General features: G+C 42.5%; 1 protein-coding gene and 1 long non-coding RNA gene across 2 annotated transcripts in view; one reads left to right on the top strand and one right to left on the bottom strand.

Annotated features, from left to right (window-relative positions):
• Nucleotides 1-3,493: 3,493 nt before the first annotated feature.
• LOC141990400 (histone-lysine N-methyltransferase SETMAR) lies at nt 3,494-9,990 on the bottom strand. Its single transcript, XM_074957532.1, has 2 exons — nt 9,874-9,990; nt 3,494-5,293 (listed from the first exon to the last, which is right to left on the bottom strand). Exons 1-2 carry the CDS (start codon nt 9,967-9,969, stop codon nt 4,475-4,477), a joined length of 915 nt encoding a protein of 304 aa, XP_074813633.1. The 5' UTR covers nt 9,970-9,990; the 3' UTR covers nt 3,494-4,474.
• Nucleotides 9,845-14,882, top strand: part of LOC141990402 (uncharacterized) — a 358,211-nt gene continuing 353,173 nt past the window's right edge. The window contains exon 1 of the long non-coding RNA XR_012640171.1: nt 9,845-9,917. This is a non-coding gene — a long non-coding RNA (uncharacterized LOC141990402). The remainder of the gene's footprint in view (nt 9,918-14,882) is intronic.

The following is a 14,882-nucleotide window of genomic DNA, read 5'->3' as shown; positions in this document are numbered from 1 at the left end:
CGCCGGGGGCTTTCCCTGAACAAGCGGTGGACCAGAGTTGAGAACCACTGAGCTAGCCAGAGAGCTGGTAGTGGCTACTGAATGAGAAAAATTATCACATTTTTTTCCCATTTGTGCAGTGTTTCTTCTGTTTGGGGCCTGACTTCTGACTTATGGCAACACCTGAAGCCTTATGTTTGCAGATCCTTGGCTGAAAGGCACTTTAGAAATGCAAAAGTACGTTCACTCAACTCATAGTTGAGGATGGAAGCTACATTCATGTCACTTACAGCTGTACTGATAAAACTTAAGATTTGGGGACTTTATTTTTAACATTGTTTAAAAGAAGTTGAAACAATGTAATACTAATAGGATCTTCTGGTCTTAGGCATTTGATTTTTTGAATCCTACCTTGTCTTGGATGGCTTCTGTGCATTACTCCAAAATTTGCATAAAAATTTAATCCTAGCACAAGATCTAATTGTCTTTCTTTGACAGAAGTGAAATTGTAGATGGGCTTTAGGGAGCGTGTGGGTTGTCAAAATGGGAAACTAAGGAAAGACTAGCACCTCAGTTACAGTGAGCAAAACCAAAGCTCTTCCCTTTCCAAGATGGGTGGATGAGATACTCCTTTTGCAAATTAACACCTGGAAAACAGTGAAGGTGTATTTTATCACTGGAGGTGCTATCTGGCCAACATCCTTCAGAAAAACAAGGGTGAAGTGAGCTGTAGTTCACGAAAGCTTATGCTCAAATAAATTGGTTAGTCTCTAAGGTGCCACAAGTACTCCTTTTCTTTTTGCAAATTAGAATGTGTATTTAAAGTAACTGTTTAGGTGCTGACTGCTCCAACAGGACAAATAGTATGACTGGAAATACATACTACTTACAAACTTAAGTACAATAGTGTCTCACTCAGCAGAATGGGACATAAAAACAAATAATTAAGCAGACACAGAACTATCTTTTAACAACATCCACCCTTAGTGTTCTTTCCTTAAGTGTTTGGCAGAAGTGGCCCCCTCACTGCTTGTTTCGCAAATGTCCAGGACTTACAGGAACAGATTGTGAAGAGTGTTGTCACTGACCATCTTTTCCAGTTAGAAAAGCAGCAGCATGTGGAACTGGAACTAGTTTTGTAGAATTCTATTCCTTATCCTACTGTGAAATGTTTGTATGGCGTGGAACCATTCATGCCATCCCCTTACTGCTGAAAATCAAAATGCAAAGGTGCAATATTGCTTCTGAGGCACTGTGGTAAACAGTAGCCACCTTGCTGAAGGTTCTCCACCATTGCAATACTTTACCTGCAATTACTCCGAAGTACCCGAATAAAGTAGATTTGTTTACAAATTTATTGGACAGACATGTATGTTTGAATACTTTGTGATATTTAATAGACCAAGGTACAGTGAATTAAGATAACATGAGCTACTCAGTAAGTGAGCCACTTAGAGTACATATTGTATTACAGAAAGCATACATTGAAATAGTTTTTATAGACTGAATGGATTTTTCTGTTGTAAAATGCAGGTTTAGGGTTTTTTAAAAAAATTATAATTAAATTTGATCTACTGGCAATTGACCCATCTATCCTGTTCTCAAGAACTGACTTTAATGTACCACCTCACCACCCAACAGCACAAGACAAAACATTACAAATAAGCTAGTCCAGCAGCCAAAACTAAGCAGTGCATAGATGAATCTACTTGCCCTTCAAATTTTACCACAAAGGTAGTGTCGGTTTCCCAGTAGTATGATTTTGGGGGAAGGGTGGGGGATGGGACACTGGAAACTGGGGGCAGAAGGTAGTGTAGGGGAGCACTAAATCTTTAAACTAGCCCAACTGAAACAGACTGGACTTAAAGCATGCTACAAAGAAAGACTGGATGGAATTACAGGAAAGGCATGAGAGACCCTTTTCCTTTTCTAAACTAGGGTCTGTGAGTAGCTCTGCCCTGATTGGGGTCTACCTGCCGTGAAGGAACAAAGTATGGTCTTTTCTTGGGCTCTAAAACATCTTTCATGTTCTACATTTTCAACCCTTCCATCAGTCAAGATCAGTTTTAGGTAGGGGCAAGAGTGGTTCTTTTGTGCAGATGCCTCATGCATAAAAATGTTAATCTCAAAATTAAAGAAATAGATATAAGATGGAAATTGAATTGAAATATCCTGCTTACTTACAGTAAGATTCCTTCTGCCCCCAACGAAAAATTAAGTGCTAAGTGATTGTGCATTTCATCTCTTGAGGATAGGTGAGTTGGTTGCCACCCTTGCCCCACTTTACTTACTCAAGACACCAACAAATAGGAAGTTTCTCTTATGTACACCTCCACCATACACCACTAGCAGAAGCAATCATTTCTAAGGGAGAAAGAGGAGGTACTCTGACACCATCAGATGGTTATGGACTGATGACAATCACTAACAGTGCTAGTGGATGGTTTTGGGACAGTCACTGGTCCACAACAACTGGCCTAAAACTAGCAACTTTCTTAACTCATACTGCTAAACATTTTGTATTTTTTAGTTGTAAAGTGTAGCCATTATTTTATGTATCTTTGAAACACCACTATCCCTCTTATCTGCAATGACAAAACTCTGCTTCCCTGTTCCTTATAACCCAAGGCAGAAAAACAATTTGGTTTGAGAGAAAAAACAGGCTAACAATAAAACATCTGACTGCATAAAAAATGCTTGAAAGGACTAATATAAAAAAAACAAAAACCCCTCTTCTCTGTGCCATCTGTTGAACAATGCAGAAACAGATGCTTGTTCGCAAAGGTGTTGTATATTAGCATCTACCACTTCAGTCTGTTTTGCCAGACACACAGGTCGTGTATTATACTACTCCACAAAGTGGAGTTTGGATTTTCTGCACACTCCCTCAGTTGTTTTGCCAACATCAGCTGGAAGCATCACTGAGGTGATGCATGCTATTTCGAAGGAATGACTATACATCTACATTGGTGCCCTCTTGTGGCTAACAAAGCCTATGCCTTGAGATGGAGCCAGTTCAGAAAAAGTTAGAATGATCACAGAGGAGGCCTGGGGTACAGAGTCAATTTCAGGGAACAGAGGAGAAAATGGAAAGTCAAGTGTTCATGGAACAGAATTAGCTCCCTAGCCAGTTACAGTCAAGAGGGGTGAGCAGGAAGAGCGGGCAAAAGACGGGGGGGCGGGAATACATTTCACTTAATATTCTGTAAAAGCTGGTCATGAAATAGGAGGGGCTCAGCTACAGCGTTGGATAAAAGAAAGTGACTCCTAATTTTCAAACAGGCTCCAGAACCGGGAAGGCACTTCATGTTTTAAATAGTTTTAGTTTGCAGGAACTATTAATGGCACACAGTTTAACAAAAACGGGTGCCACCTTTGTAAATGCCACTGTTAATTTGCACTTGTCACCTTGATTTTTTTCCCCTAGCTTTAATTCTTAAAAAGAAAAGGAGTACTTGTGGCACCTTAGAGACTAACCAATTTATTTGAGCATAAGCTTTCGTGAGCTGCATCCGATGAAGTGAGCTGTAGCTCACGAAAGCTTATGCTCAAATAAATTGGTTAGTCTCTAAGGTGCCACAAGTACTCCTTTTCTTTTTGTGAATACAGACTAACACGGCTGCTACTCTGAAACCTTTAATTCTTAAGTAATTTTTTTCCCTTATCTAACTCATCTCCCCAAATTCCCTCTTTTCTGCACCTACCATTCTAATTCAATCTGTTTCTATATACCTCACTGTCCACTGAAACAGGCCTTATATCAAAACCTTCAACTTCCCTTTGAGCTGTGGCAAGTTATCCTAAGCTTTCTTGTTTTAACAGAAAAAGGTTAGCTGTGGCAACAGGTCACCCATTTAGCTATCTCTTGCATCATCCACCTGGAATCAAGTTGAGAGTACAGGAGATTGTTCAGCAAGTTGTCAGGAACTCTGATGTCTTGGCTTTTGTCCAAGGCCAGCTCTAACAGTCAGAGCAGTAAAGCAGATTGCAATCTCCTCTCCTGAAAACAGCATTTTTCCCTTTTGCATATACTATCTAACATACTCACCCGCAGCACTTCACACCTGCCTTAGCTTCTGTTTATTTTGCACCATCAGTGCCTCTGCTCCGATTTCTCCTTCACCTATGTGTTAAGTATTAACCCTTACTGAGATGTAAAGTTATGGGTTCACTGTGTCCTGAGCATATGCCTCTAACCGTGTAAGATTATAGTGTACATAACAATTACTTCCTACACTTTACCTATAGTCCTAATGAGTCATTTAACCTTTCACTTGAAACTAGGTGGAGTGGCATTTCCTATTTCCCCCTCCCACATCTTGCCATTATACTTCTACCCTTGCTGTAGCTGTTTGTGTGTGTGTGTGTATGTATGTGGGGAGGGGGACCTATGGTCATTTTTTTGGGTGGCAGCACAAAGGAATCTCATTCCATTTTTGTCTAGGCACATCTGACAATAGATGCTATATTCACCTATATCAATCTTTTTTAATCCCTATGCACAGCTGTTTCCTTGAGAAACTTTGCCAAAAGTTTGTTTGCCTGGTGTATAGCACAGAGAGCTATCATATGGTAAAAAACCAACACATGATTTAGCACCACAGTAACAGGGTTTTTTCATTACATCATCTTCCTCCAACATTTCCTGCTCTCTTTTGATTAACGGTACATTAAGAAATCTTCCAGAATAATCATATGAAAGTTCTTCTCCAGCAGAGATAGCAGCAGCAGCAAAAAGTGCCAGTTTGGGCACCAGTGAGTCAATTCGGACAGGAACCATAAATAAATTTGGCTCACAAGAATGGTTCAGGAACCTGCCAACATTTCCTATATTTATAGGATCAACAAATGTCTCTATTATCTGTCCATCATACAAGTGTTCCCTCACGGCTATAATATAGTTTGAATCCTCTGGTGTCTGTGCCTGTATTCTTCTACATGCCTCACGGAAGCACAGAACTTCACCAGCATATTCACACACAAATCTTCCTTTAGGTATGAACTCCAGTGTGCGGAGACCCCAACCCTTCTTAACAGTCTTGAACACCTCAAGTCTGAATTGTAAACCCCTCTGAATAACCCTGTTTTGACAGAACTCACCACAGTGGCACATAGCATTGCATTCAAAAATAGGTCTAGCATAGTCCACTTCACCTCCTATGTATTTGATGCATGAACTGTTATAGTTTTCACCATGGTGAAGACACGAACAAGTGTTGGCCACGCAGGAAGCAGTAAGACAATTACATCCTGGAAAAGTGATTTCAGAAGGGTCGGTGCCTTCTCCTGCTCCCGCCACATGCTCTGGGCTGTACTGCAAAGAGATGACAAATTAAAATCATTTTGATAACTATACTCCCCTTCACAGAGACAAACAACATTTCTCATGAAAATAAAGGGGCCAGATTTTCAAAATCTGACCTTGACCCCCAGGAGCTTCCAGTGAGAATAATGGATAGTGGGCACTTTTGAAAACCTGGCCCCCCCAAAAGCATATACTAATCAGCTCACTACAACATAACATTCTTGAGATCTGTGTCCTGTAAAGACAGGAAAAAACAAAAAAATAAGGTGCATTACAATTTAACATCTCCCAGGTGCCTAATAGTGATAACTGCCTTTCAAATGACCACTGTTCTTCAAGCATCTGGTATGTAAGTTAGTAACTCCTAGAATCTTTCGATATTTCATATTTACACAGGGGAACTGTTTCAAAGTTTTGCCAATTTAAAGTTATAAACCAAAAGCTCTATCTATACTGATTGTGATGATGGGTCTGTTGTGAAAGCAGAAATGTGTTTTAGTTTAGTTTCAGTACTCAGCTGCAACTGTGTAGTTCCTAATAATAGCATTACCAGTTACTGTATTTTTATGTCTTTTTAAAAAAAGTGAACATGACATGAAAGAAGTAATTAACAGTGCTGGAGCTCTTAAGTCCTTGATCATGGATCAGATCCAGTGAATACAGTGCCCCACCACTGTATCTCAACCCTGACCCAAGAGAACCCAGTCCTCTCAGAATAAGAAGGCAGTTCAGTCTCCATCATCTTTCATTTCTTGGCCTATCAGTAGGGCCCTACCAAATTCACAGTCTATAGTTCTCAATTTCACGGTCATAGGATTTTTAAAATGGTAAATTTAAAATGGCAAAGCCACTGCCAGCAGCAGCACAGAAGTAAGGATGGCATGGTATGGTATTGCCACCCTTACTTCTGCACTGCTGCCTGCAGAACTGGGCCCTCAGTCAGCAGCTGCCACTCTCCAGCCACCCATCTCTGAAGGCAGCTCAGAAGTAAGCGTAGTAATACTGCGACCCCCCCAAAATAAACTTGTGACCCCCCTGCAATTCCCTTTTGGGTCAGGATCCCCAACTTGAGAAACACTAGTCTCCCCTGTGAAATCTGTATAGAATAGGGTAAAAGCACACTACAGACCAGATTTCACAGTCCATGACGCATTTTTCATGGCCCGGAATTTGGTGGGGCCCTACCTATCAGATAAGACTGTCCACAGGGAGGCAATTGTGATGTAGACTTCTAAATGGATCCAGAAAAATCTCTTCCTGGATATATGCCAAAATCTGGAAACAAACAATTTTTTTTAAAAACTTGAAGATGGGTGTCTAGGTGAATTAGCTAGGAGAGGCAGGGGCGGGCAATTAAAAACAGCTTTATATTTTTTCCATTCTAATTCTTATTTGCTAATTATGTAGATGAACTCTTTTGAGACCAGTTTTTAAAATGCAAATCCTAGTCCATGTGGATTTAAGGTGAATATACAGAGTGCTACATTAATGATTTAATTCCTAAAACCAGCCCATTGGATAAACCAGAGATAAATTCTCACCCCCCCCCACCACAAAACTAATGCATCTAATTTTATCTAGAGTGCCCAGACATGAGTTAATTATTCTGAGCACAAAAGAATCCCTTAAAATAGAAAAGGCATACAATATGCTACTATTTATTTACATAATAGACAGAAAGACAAGCAGATGGTGATGTTAATTTCCTAGTTAATCTACATATATAAATCATTGTGAGATTGAGTAAATTAAACAGAGTATTACTGTTTTATCAAACACACACCTCTTAGGCCAATTTAAAAGCTCTATGAGAACAGTGTTTGACTTTGAAAATAATTTCTAGCTATTTTTATTTTTAATATAATCCAAAAAGCTTTACATTTTGAGATGGTAGATATCTTGTTACATTCAGACCCAGTTCTAGTGATTTTATTGTCACAAGAGGAAAGTCTGTTGCAGAGGCAGGTATCTAAGTGTTCAGAACTGTATATCGATGCATCTGCAGAGGACAAAAATGAGTTGGTGATTGCATTTCAACCTGGTTACCACTTAAGGAAGGGATTTGGTTTAGTTCAGACAACACAAAGCTGGAATTCATGCTTTCAAAATTACACAAATGCCCCTGGCAGGCCCAGATTCACATTAGAATGAATATTCGTATGATGAAGGACGGTGATTGAAACTTCGCTAAATTTTGTAGTCAAAATATAGGTATTTATAACAAGATACTCCAGAGTCATGCTTGTTTTCTTTATAATGTTCCGTTTGAAGGAAGGCAGCATATTATACAGAAACCTAAAGTACATACTGTGATTAAAATGTTACAGTGGCCTGTTATGTTAAATTCTGGATGCTCAGGAACATAACGGTTCATTCAGAGGTTTATTTTCCCCTCAAGTAGGAGCTTGCTCAGCCACTTATATTTAAACCAGAGCAAGTTCTGAATCTTTCTAACATTCACTTATCTTTGATACTCCCTTATACACTGACAAGAGAGTTTCCTATTTTCCTAAAATTTCACAAGCCCACATCATTTAATATGAATGTAATGTTTAGTCCAATATGTGGCTCCATTTTCATTAGGGGAATACAGGCTTTTAAATTCTGTTTTCCTATGAATGCACCACTTAATCAAAATCTAACTAGCCATACACCTCTGGGGAATTTGTTTGTAACTCTATAAATAGTTTAGAAAAGAGATTGGATACATTAGGAGTTGGATCAGGCCTTAGTTAGAAAGAGAAGTGACTGTTAACATTTCAAAACTTTCACATAATTTATTGTGTTAACCACCTCACACAGTGTGGCACTCTAAAGTGCCTGTCAAGTTCATTCTTTGATTCTGTTTTACTGAAGAAATAGCTATAATCCCTGCTAGCAATGCACTTGTTTTAATGGTTGGGCTATAAATTAACCTATGGCAATATATTATTTCTGGAGACCAGCAGGTGAGATATGGCTTTAAAATTAAAATCTGTAAAAACTGTCAGCAAGGAAAAAGGAGGTAGTACAACTGAAAATGTTTTAGAGAGAAGAGCTTTTCCATTAAGATCTAGGATGCTTCCTTTAAAAAAAAAAAAAAGTGCAAAATATAATTTTTAACCTGAGACCAGCTAAAATTGGTGCTTTGATTCCCCATTAATCCATAAAGAGATAGCAGCAAAAAGATGTACTAACGTTACTTTTTAAAAAGTAATGTTTGTTTCAACTATTTGCTTATTTACTGAGTCTTGCAGGTACAAGCTGTAAATCATGCTTTCTTGGGCTTTATCTTTTTTAAATGGCCAAGTGGCTGCTGGAAAGCAAAATAACATAAATAAGTAAAAACACATCAACAGGGCATCCAAATAGAGGATATTTTAAAATACATGTACTCAGCTATATTCTACCTATTTAAAAATATTTTAAAAAAATCTTTTTTGAACAGAAGTGGAAGAGCCAACCATGTTGGTGGGGTTTTATTTTTGCAAGTTACGGGAAATCAAACCATTTTATTCCTAGATCTAAAATGTTGGAGCCTGGCCCCAGAATATTACAAACACCAGGTGGGTGGGGTAATATCTTTTATTGGACAACTTCTTGAACTCAAGCTTCTTGAAGCTGTCCACTAAAAGAGATCATCTCACCCATCCTGTATCTCTAGACAGAAGTGAGGATTTTCTAAGCCCAGATTTGTTTCAGAAGGGGCACTTTAGAACGTTTACCAGTTTCGGGCCCCTATCCTACAATAATATGCACACAGTTTGCGTAACTTCCAACTTATCTGTATGTGTGTGTGTGTGTATATATCTTCTTACTATATGTTCCATTCTGTGCAGCCGATGAAGTGAGCTGTAGCTCACAAAAGCTTATGCTCTAATAAATTTGTTAGTCTCTAAGGTGCCACAAGTCCTCCTGTTCTTTTTGCGGCTACAGACTAACACAGGCTGCTACTCTGAAACGGCAATCTGGGGGTGCAGTTTCAGGCTTGGGGACAGCAATCAGAACTTCCTTTGCACCTATTAAAGATTTATGGCACACGGAAATGGTACCTGTTTGCAGAAGCCCCATTTTATACACGGCTTTCAGCGTGACACGTGTATTTCCCTCTCCCCAGCCGGGGAACGCATGCATTTAATTTGATACCGTTTGAGGGCGTGTGCTGATTTGTTTTCAGCACCAGCCGAACTTTCCCCACAAGGAGAGGGCTCTTGGGTGAGGCCCCCGATTGCACCACAGCATAGACTGCAGACCGCCCGGCCCAAGGGGGACCGCCAATCCGAGTGTAACATTCGGGCAAGGCTCGCCGAGCCCCGAGCTCGTTCTGCGAATTCAGACCGGACAGCGTGTGGCCAGACCAGCAGGGCCCTGCTCACCCCAGCCACGGATCCTAGCCCTGCACCCAGCGGGCGGGGCTCGTGGGCTCGGCCACAGGCGCCAGCAGCCCGGGAGGCCTCTGAACCGGCAGCGGCGCTGGAGGCGCGCTCGGCTCCCCAGGGGGCGGGGGTTGCTGCGGCCCGGGCCGACGCTCCTCGGGCTCTCCCTGGCGCGGCAGCGGCTTCCCGCCAGCTGCCGCTGCGTGATGGGCCGGAACCGCCGCCGCCGCCTACCTGGAAGGGCGGGGGTTCCTCGGACAGCGGCCACAGCGACACGGGTAGGCTCTCCAGCCCCCGGCTCAAGTCCCGCTCCTGGGGAATCGCCTCCATGCTTCCCGCGGCCTAGGCCCGGCTGCTGTCGCCATGGCAACAAACCCCACTGCCCTCCCCTCGGATTGGCTCCCAAGCGGCCTGTCCTTGTGTGATTGGCCGAGATGAATGACTTCACAGGCGGAGACCCGGAAGCGTGTGTTCTCTTAAAGGGACCACAGGTGGGGAGGCCGACCGTGGAAGAGGGTCTTTCTTTCTGACGCACACAGGAAGAGAGCGTTGTGTGCGTGCGTGAGACACGGACACCTCCACACATCTGATGGCATTGTGTGTGAGACACAGACATTCTCTCAGCCACTGAGTGTGTGACAGAGACACACACACAACGACGTGCACATCAGACACAGACTCTCACAAACACAACGACATTGTGTGCGTCAGCCAGACACACTCTCTCACACAATGACATTGTGCGTGTCAGACAGACACAGACTCTCTCACACACACAATGACACTGTGTGTGTCAGACAGACAGACTTTCACACACACAATGACACTGTGCGTGTCAGACTTTCACATACAGGCGATGACATTGTTTGTATTGCCCCAACACAATCTGACAGGGTGCTGTTGCACCCTGACTTAGTATATTATTTTTGTTATGCCCCCTCCCTCTCCTAGGCCCTGTGAGGCTCTGTGAAATGACAGTGTTTGTAAAGCGTCTCAAGGCGCTCAGCTGAGAAAGGCCACGTACTGTTACATCCACACAGCGTCCTACTGTTTCATGTCATGGGACCTAGCACTGTGACAGGGTGACGCGCCACTTGATCTCTAAGGGCAAATTGCTATAGATGGCCCTCTCATTAGCACACTCAGCAGAGGAACCGTGACTGGCCATGGAACCAGAATTATCCCTCCACGCACTGAGGTCAAGGGTGGAGCACTTTGAGAGGGCTGCTGTCCTGTACTGTTGCACCTTGACATTGTTGCTATCCTGGTGCACCTAGATGTGCAGATAAAAGCAGGCCTTCCTCTTGCAACTCCTTCCACATGGGCAATGGCTCCAAAGAGCCAACAAGGCACTACCTTGTATAGGTGTTAACTGCTTATTACTTCTTTGGTTTTATTACGTAGAATCTGTTGGAAATGCAACAGACTATTCAATGGGTTTTTCCTAGAGCTAGCTGGGAAATGATTTTTTTCTACCACTATTTTTCACAGATTTTTTTTAATTCAAAATTTTCTGTAGAAAATGTTTGGTTTTCCATTTAAGTTGTTGGTTTAAAGTTGAAATATTGGGTGGCTGGGTTGCCATTTTTTAGGATTTAAAGTTTTTCAACACAGTTCTATATTGTATTTGCATTTTTGTTTTGTTTTGTTTTTGCCTGTCTTTGCTGCTAGCTGATTGCGTACTTCCGGGTCCAAATGAGGTCTATGGTTGACTGGACAGTTCATAACTCTGGTGTTCGTAACTCTGACTTTCTACAGTTAATAACAGTTTTTTTGAATGTTCATAAAAACTATAGGAAGCAGTAGGTAAGATTAAAAGAATGCTCTTGCATAAATAACATGGTGACCTCTCACTTCTGAGAAGAGAGATTTTTCTGTAAAAAGAGCCTGGTCCGCACTATTTTTTTAGGTTTCAGAATAGCAGCCGTGTTAGTCTGTATCCGCAAAAAGAAAAGGAGTACTTGTGGCGTCTTAGAGACTAACAAATTTATTTGAGCATAAGCTTTCATGAGCTACAGCTCACTTCATCGGATGCATGCAGTGGAAAATACAGTGGGGAGATTTATATACACAGAGAACATGAAACAATGGGTGTTACCATACACACTGTGACGAGAGTGATCAGGTATGGTAACACCTATTGTTTCATGTTCTCTGTGTATATATATATAAAAAAAAAGCTTATGCTCAAATAAATTTGTTATGCTCACGAAAGCTTATGCTCAAATAAATTTGTTAGTCTCTAAGGTGCCACAAGTCCTCCTTTACTTTTTTTTTAAACATACATCACATTTGGCTGGGTTGTTTTCTCCACATAAGGTACCACCATTGGCTATTTTTAATGCAATCACATTTACCTGACATTCAACAAAATCTTTTACTACTGAATCTTTTTAAACTTTCTTAGTGAAATGTCATTTGGAAGTGCTGAATGCTTTAAAGCTTTCACTATGAAATTAAATCTCTCTTGCTTATTTTGAAGGTACAAGTTTGTGATTGAGTTCTGGATGTTTAATTAGTGTTCTTGTCCCCCCATACAAGCATTTTAAATTAACTTTTCTTACTTCTGCATTTGAACTGAGCTAATATATATTTTAAAAATATCACTTCTGTGGTTGGATGTTCTTTGCTCTCTGTGGTTTTACATGAGAGATATGAGATCAAATGCATGTAAACTGGAAACTGTAATTGTCATAATGTGATAACTCTTGACAACATTTAGAGAAGAAACTAGCATATTTTAAAAAATTAAATTTAAGAGTACAAAGTAAGGGCCCGATTCTTCTCCCTTGACTTACCAAAGTAAGGTTTCTATGTGAAGGAATAGATGAACAGGAGGTGGAAACAAGCTCTCTCCTTGTTTGGGAAGCTTGACACGATTCTGCCAGTGCAAAGCTGCCCTGAAACTGGCTTAGCCAACTACAGGAGGATTACCCATGTGGCAAGATGATCCAGTGGAACAGAACATTGAAGGCTGGTCCTGCACCACCCTTCTTCTGTGGCAAGCATATGCAACAAGACTAAGAAAAGAGAACACTGACTCAACTTCTGAGACTCATCAAGCCCTCGGATCGCTACCCCTTCCTGCTTCTCCACGTGGGCACCAATGATACTGCCAAGAATGACCTTGAGCGGATCACTGCGGACTACGTGGCTCTGGGAAGAAGGATAAAGGAGTTTGAGGCGCAAGTGGTGTTCTCGTCCATCCTCCCCGTGGAAGGAAAAGGCCTGGGTAGGGACCGTCGAATCGTGGAAGTCCATGAATGGCTACGCAGGTGGTGTCGGAGAGAAGGCTTTGGATTCTTTGACCATGGGATGGTGTTCCATGAAGGAGGAGTGCTGGGCAGAGACGGGATCCACCTTACGAAGAGAGGGAAGAGCATCTTTGCGAGCAGGCTGGCTAACCTAATGAGGAAGGCTTTAAACTAGGTTCACCGGGGGAAGGAGACCAAAGCCCTGAGGTAAGTGGGAAAGCGGGATACCGGGAGGAAACACAGGCAGGAACGTCTGTGAGGGGAGGGCTCCTGCCTCATACTGAGAATGAGGGGCGATCAGCAGGTTATCTCAAGTGCTTATATACGAATGCACAAAGCCTTGGAAACAAGCAGGGAGAACTGGAGGTCCTGGTGATGTCAAGGAATTATGACGTGATTGGAATAACAGAGACTTGGTGGGATAACTCACATGACTGGAGTACTGTCATGGATGGTTATAAACTGTTCAGGAAGGACAGGCAGGGCAGAAAAGGTGGGGGAGTAGCACTATATGTAAGGGAGCAGTATGAATGCTCAGAGCTCCGGTACGAAACTTCAGAAAAACCTGAGTGTCTATGGATTAGGTTTAGAAGTGTGAGCAACAAGAGTGATGTAGTGGTGGGAGTCTGCTATAGACCACCGGACCAGGGGGATGAGGTGGATGAGGCTTTCTTCCGGCAACTCGCAGAAGCTACTAGATCGCACGCCCTGGTTCTCATGGGTGACTTTAATTTTCCTGATATCTGCTGGGAGAGCAATACAGCGGTGCATAGACAATCCAGGAAGTTTTTGGAAAGCGTAGGGGACAATTTCCTGGTGCAAGTGCTAGAGGAGCCAACTGGGGGGGAGCTTTTCTTGACCTGCTGCTCACAAACCGGGAAGAATTAGTGGGGGAAGCAAAAGTGGATGGGAATCTGGGAGGCAGTGACCATGAGTTGGTCGAGTTCAGGATCCTGACGCAGGGAAGAAAGGTAAGCAGCAGGATACGGACCCTGGACTTCAGGAAAGCAGACTTCGACTCCCTCAGGGAACGGATGGGTAGGATCCCCTGGGGGACTAACATTAAGGGAAAGGAGTCCAGGAGAGCGAGCTGTATTTCAAGGAATCCCTGTTGAGGTTACAGGGACAAACCATCCCGATGAGTCGAAAGAATAGTAAATATGGCAGGCGACCAGCTTGGCTTAACGGTGAAATCCTAGCGGATCTTAAACATAAAAAAGAAGCTTACAAGAAGTGGAAGGTTGGACATATGACCAGGGAAGAGTATAAAAATATTGCTCGGGCATGTAGGAATGAAATCAGGAGGGCCAAATCGCACCTGGAGCTGCAGCTAGCAAGAGATGTCAAGAGTAACAAGAAGGGTTTCTTCAGGTATGTTGGCAACAAGAAGAAAGCCAAGGAAAGAGTGGGCCCCTTACTGAATGAGGGAGGCAACCTAGTGACAGAGGATGTGGAAAAAGCTAATGTACTCAATGCTTTTTTTGCCTCTGTCTTCACGAACAAGGTCAGCTCCCAGACTGCTGCGCTGGGCGTCACAGCATGGGGAGTAGATGGCCAGCCCTCAGAGGAGAAAGAGGTGGTTAGGGACTATTTAGAAAAGCTGGACTGCACAAGTCCATGGGGCCGGACGAGTTGCATCCGAGAGTGCTAAGGGAATTGGCGGCTGTGATTGCAGAGCCACTGGCCATTATCTTTGAAAACTCGTGGCGAACGGGGGAAGTCCCAGATGACTGGAAAAAGGCTAATGTAGTGCCAATCTTTAAAAAAGGGAAGAAGGAGGATCCTGGGAACTACAGGCCAGTCAGCCTCACCTCAGTCCCCAGAAAAATCATGGAGCAGGTCCTCAAAGAATCAATCCTGAAGCACTTACATGAGAGGAAAGTGATCAGGAACAGTCAGCATGGATTCACCAAGGGAAGGTCATGCCTGACTAATCTAATCGCCTTCTATGATGAGATTACTGGTTCTGTGGATGAAGGGAAAGCAGTG

Source organism: Natator depressus, chromosome 7 (assembly GCF_965152275.1).
Source record: "Natator depressus isolate rNatDep1 chromosome 7, rNatDep2.hap1, whole genome shotgun sequence".
NCBI lineage: Eukaryota > Metazoa > Chordata > Testudines > Cheloniidae > Natator > Natator depressus.
Note: the sequence above shows the minus strand (reverse complement) of the source record. Positions and strands in the feature narration are given on the sequence as shown.

Bases quoted from the DNA above. Each gene is read 5' to 3' on its own strand.
- LOC141990400 (XM_074957532.1), bottom strand. From the start codon at position 9,969: ATGGAGGCGATTCCCCAGGAGCGGGACTTGAGCCGGGGGCTGGAGAGC. The intron at 5,294-9,873 runs GTAGGCGGCGGC...ATCTCTTTGCAG, and splicing joins AGGAACCCCCGCCCTTCCAG to TACAGCCCAGAGCATGTGGC.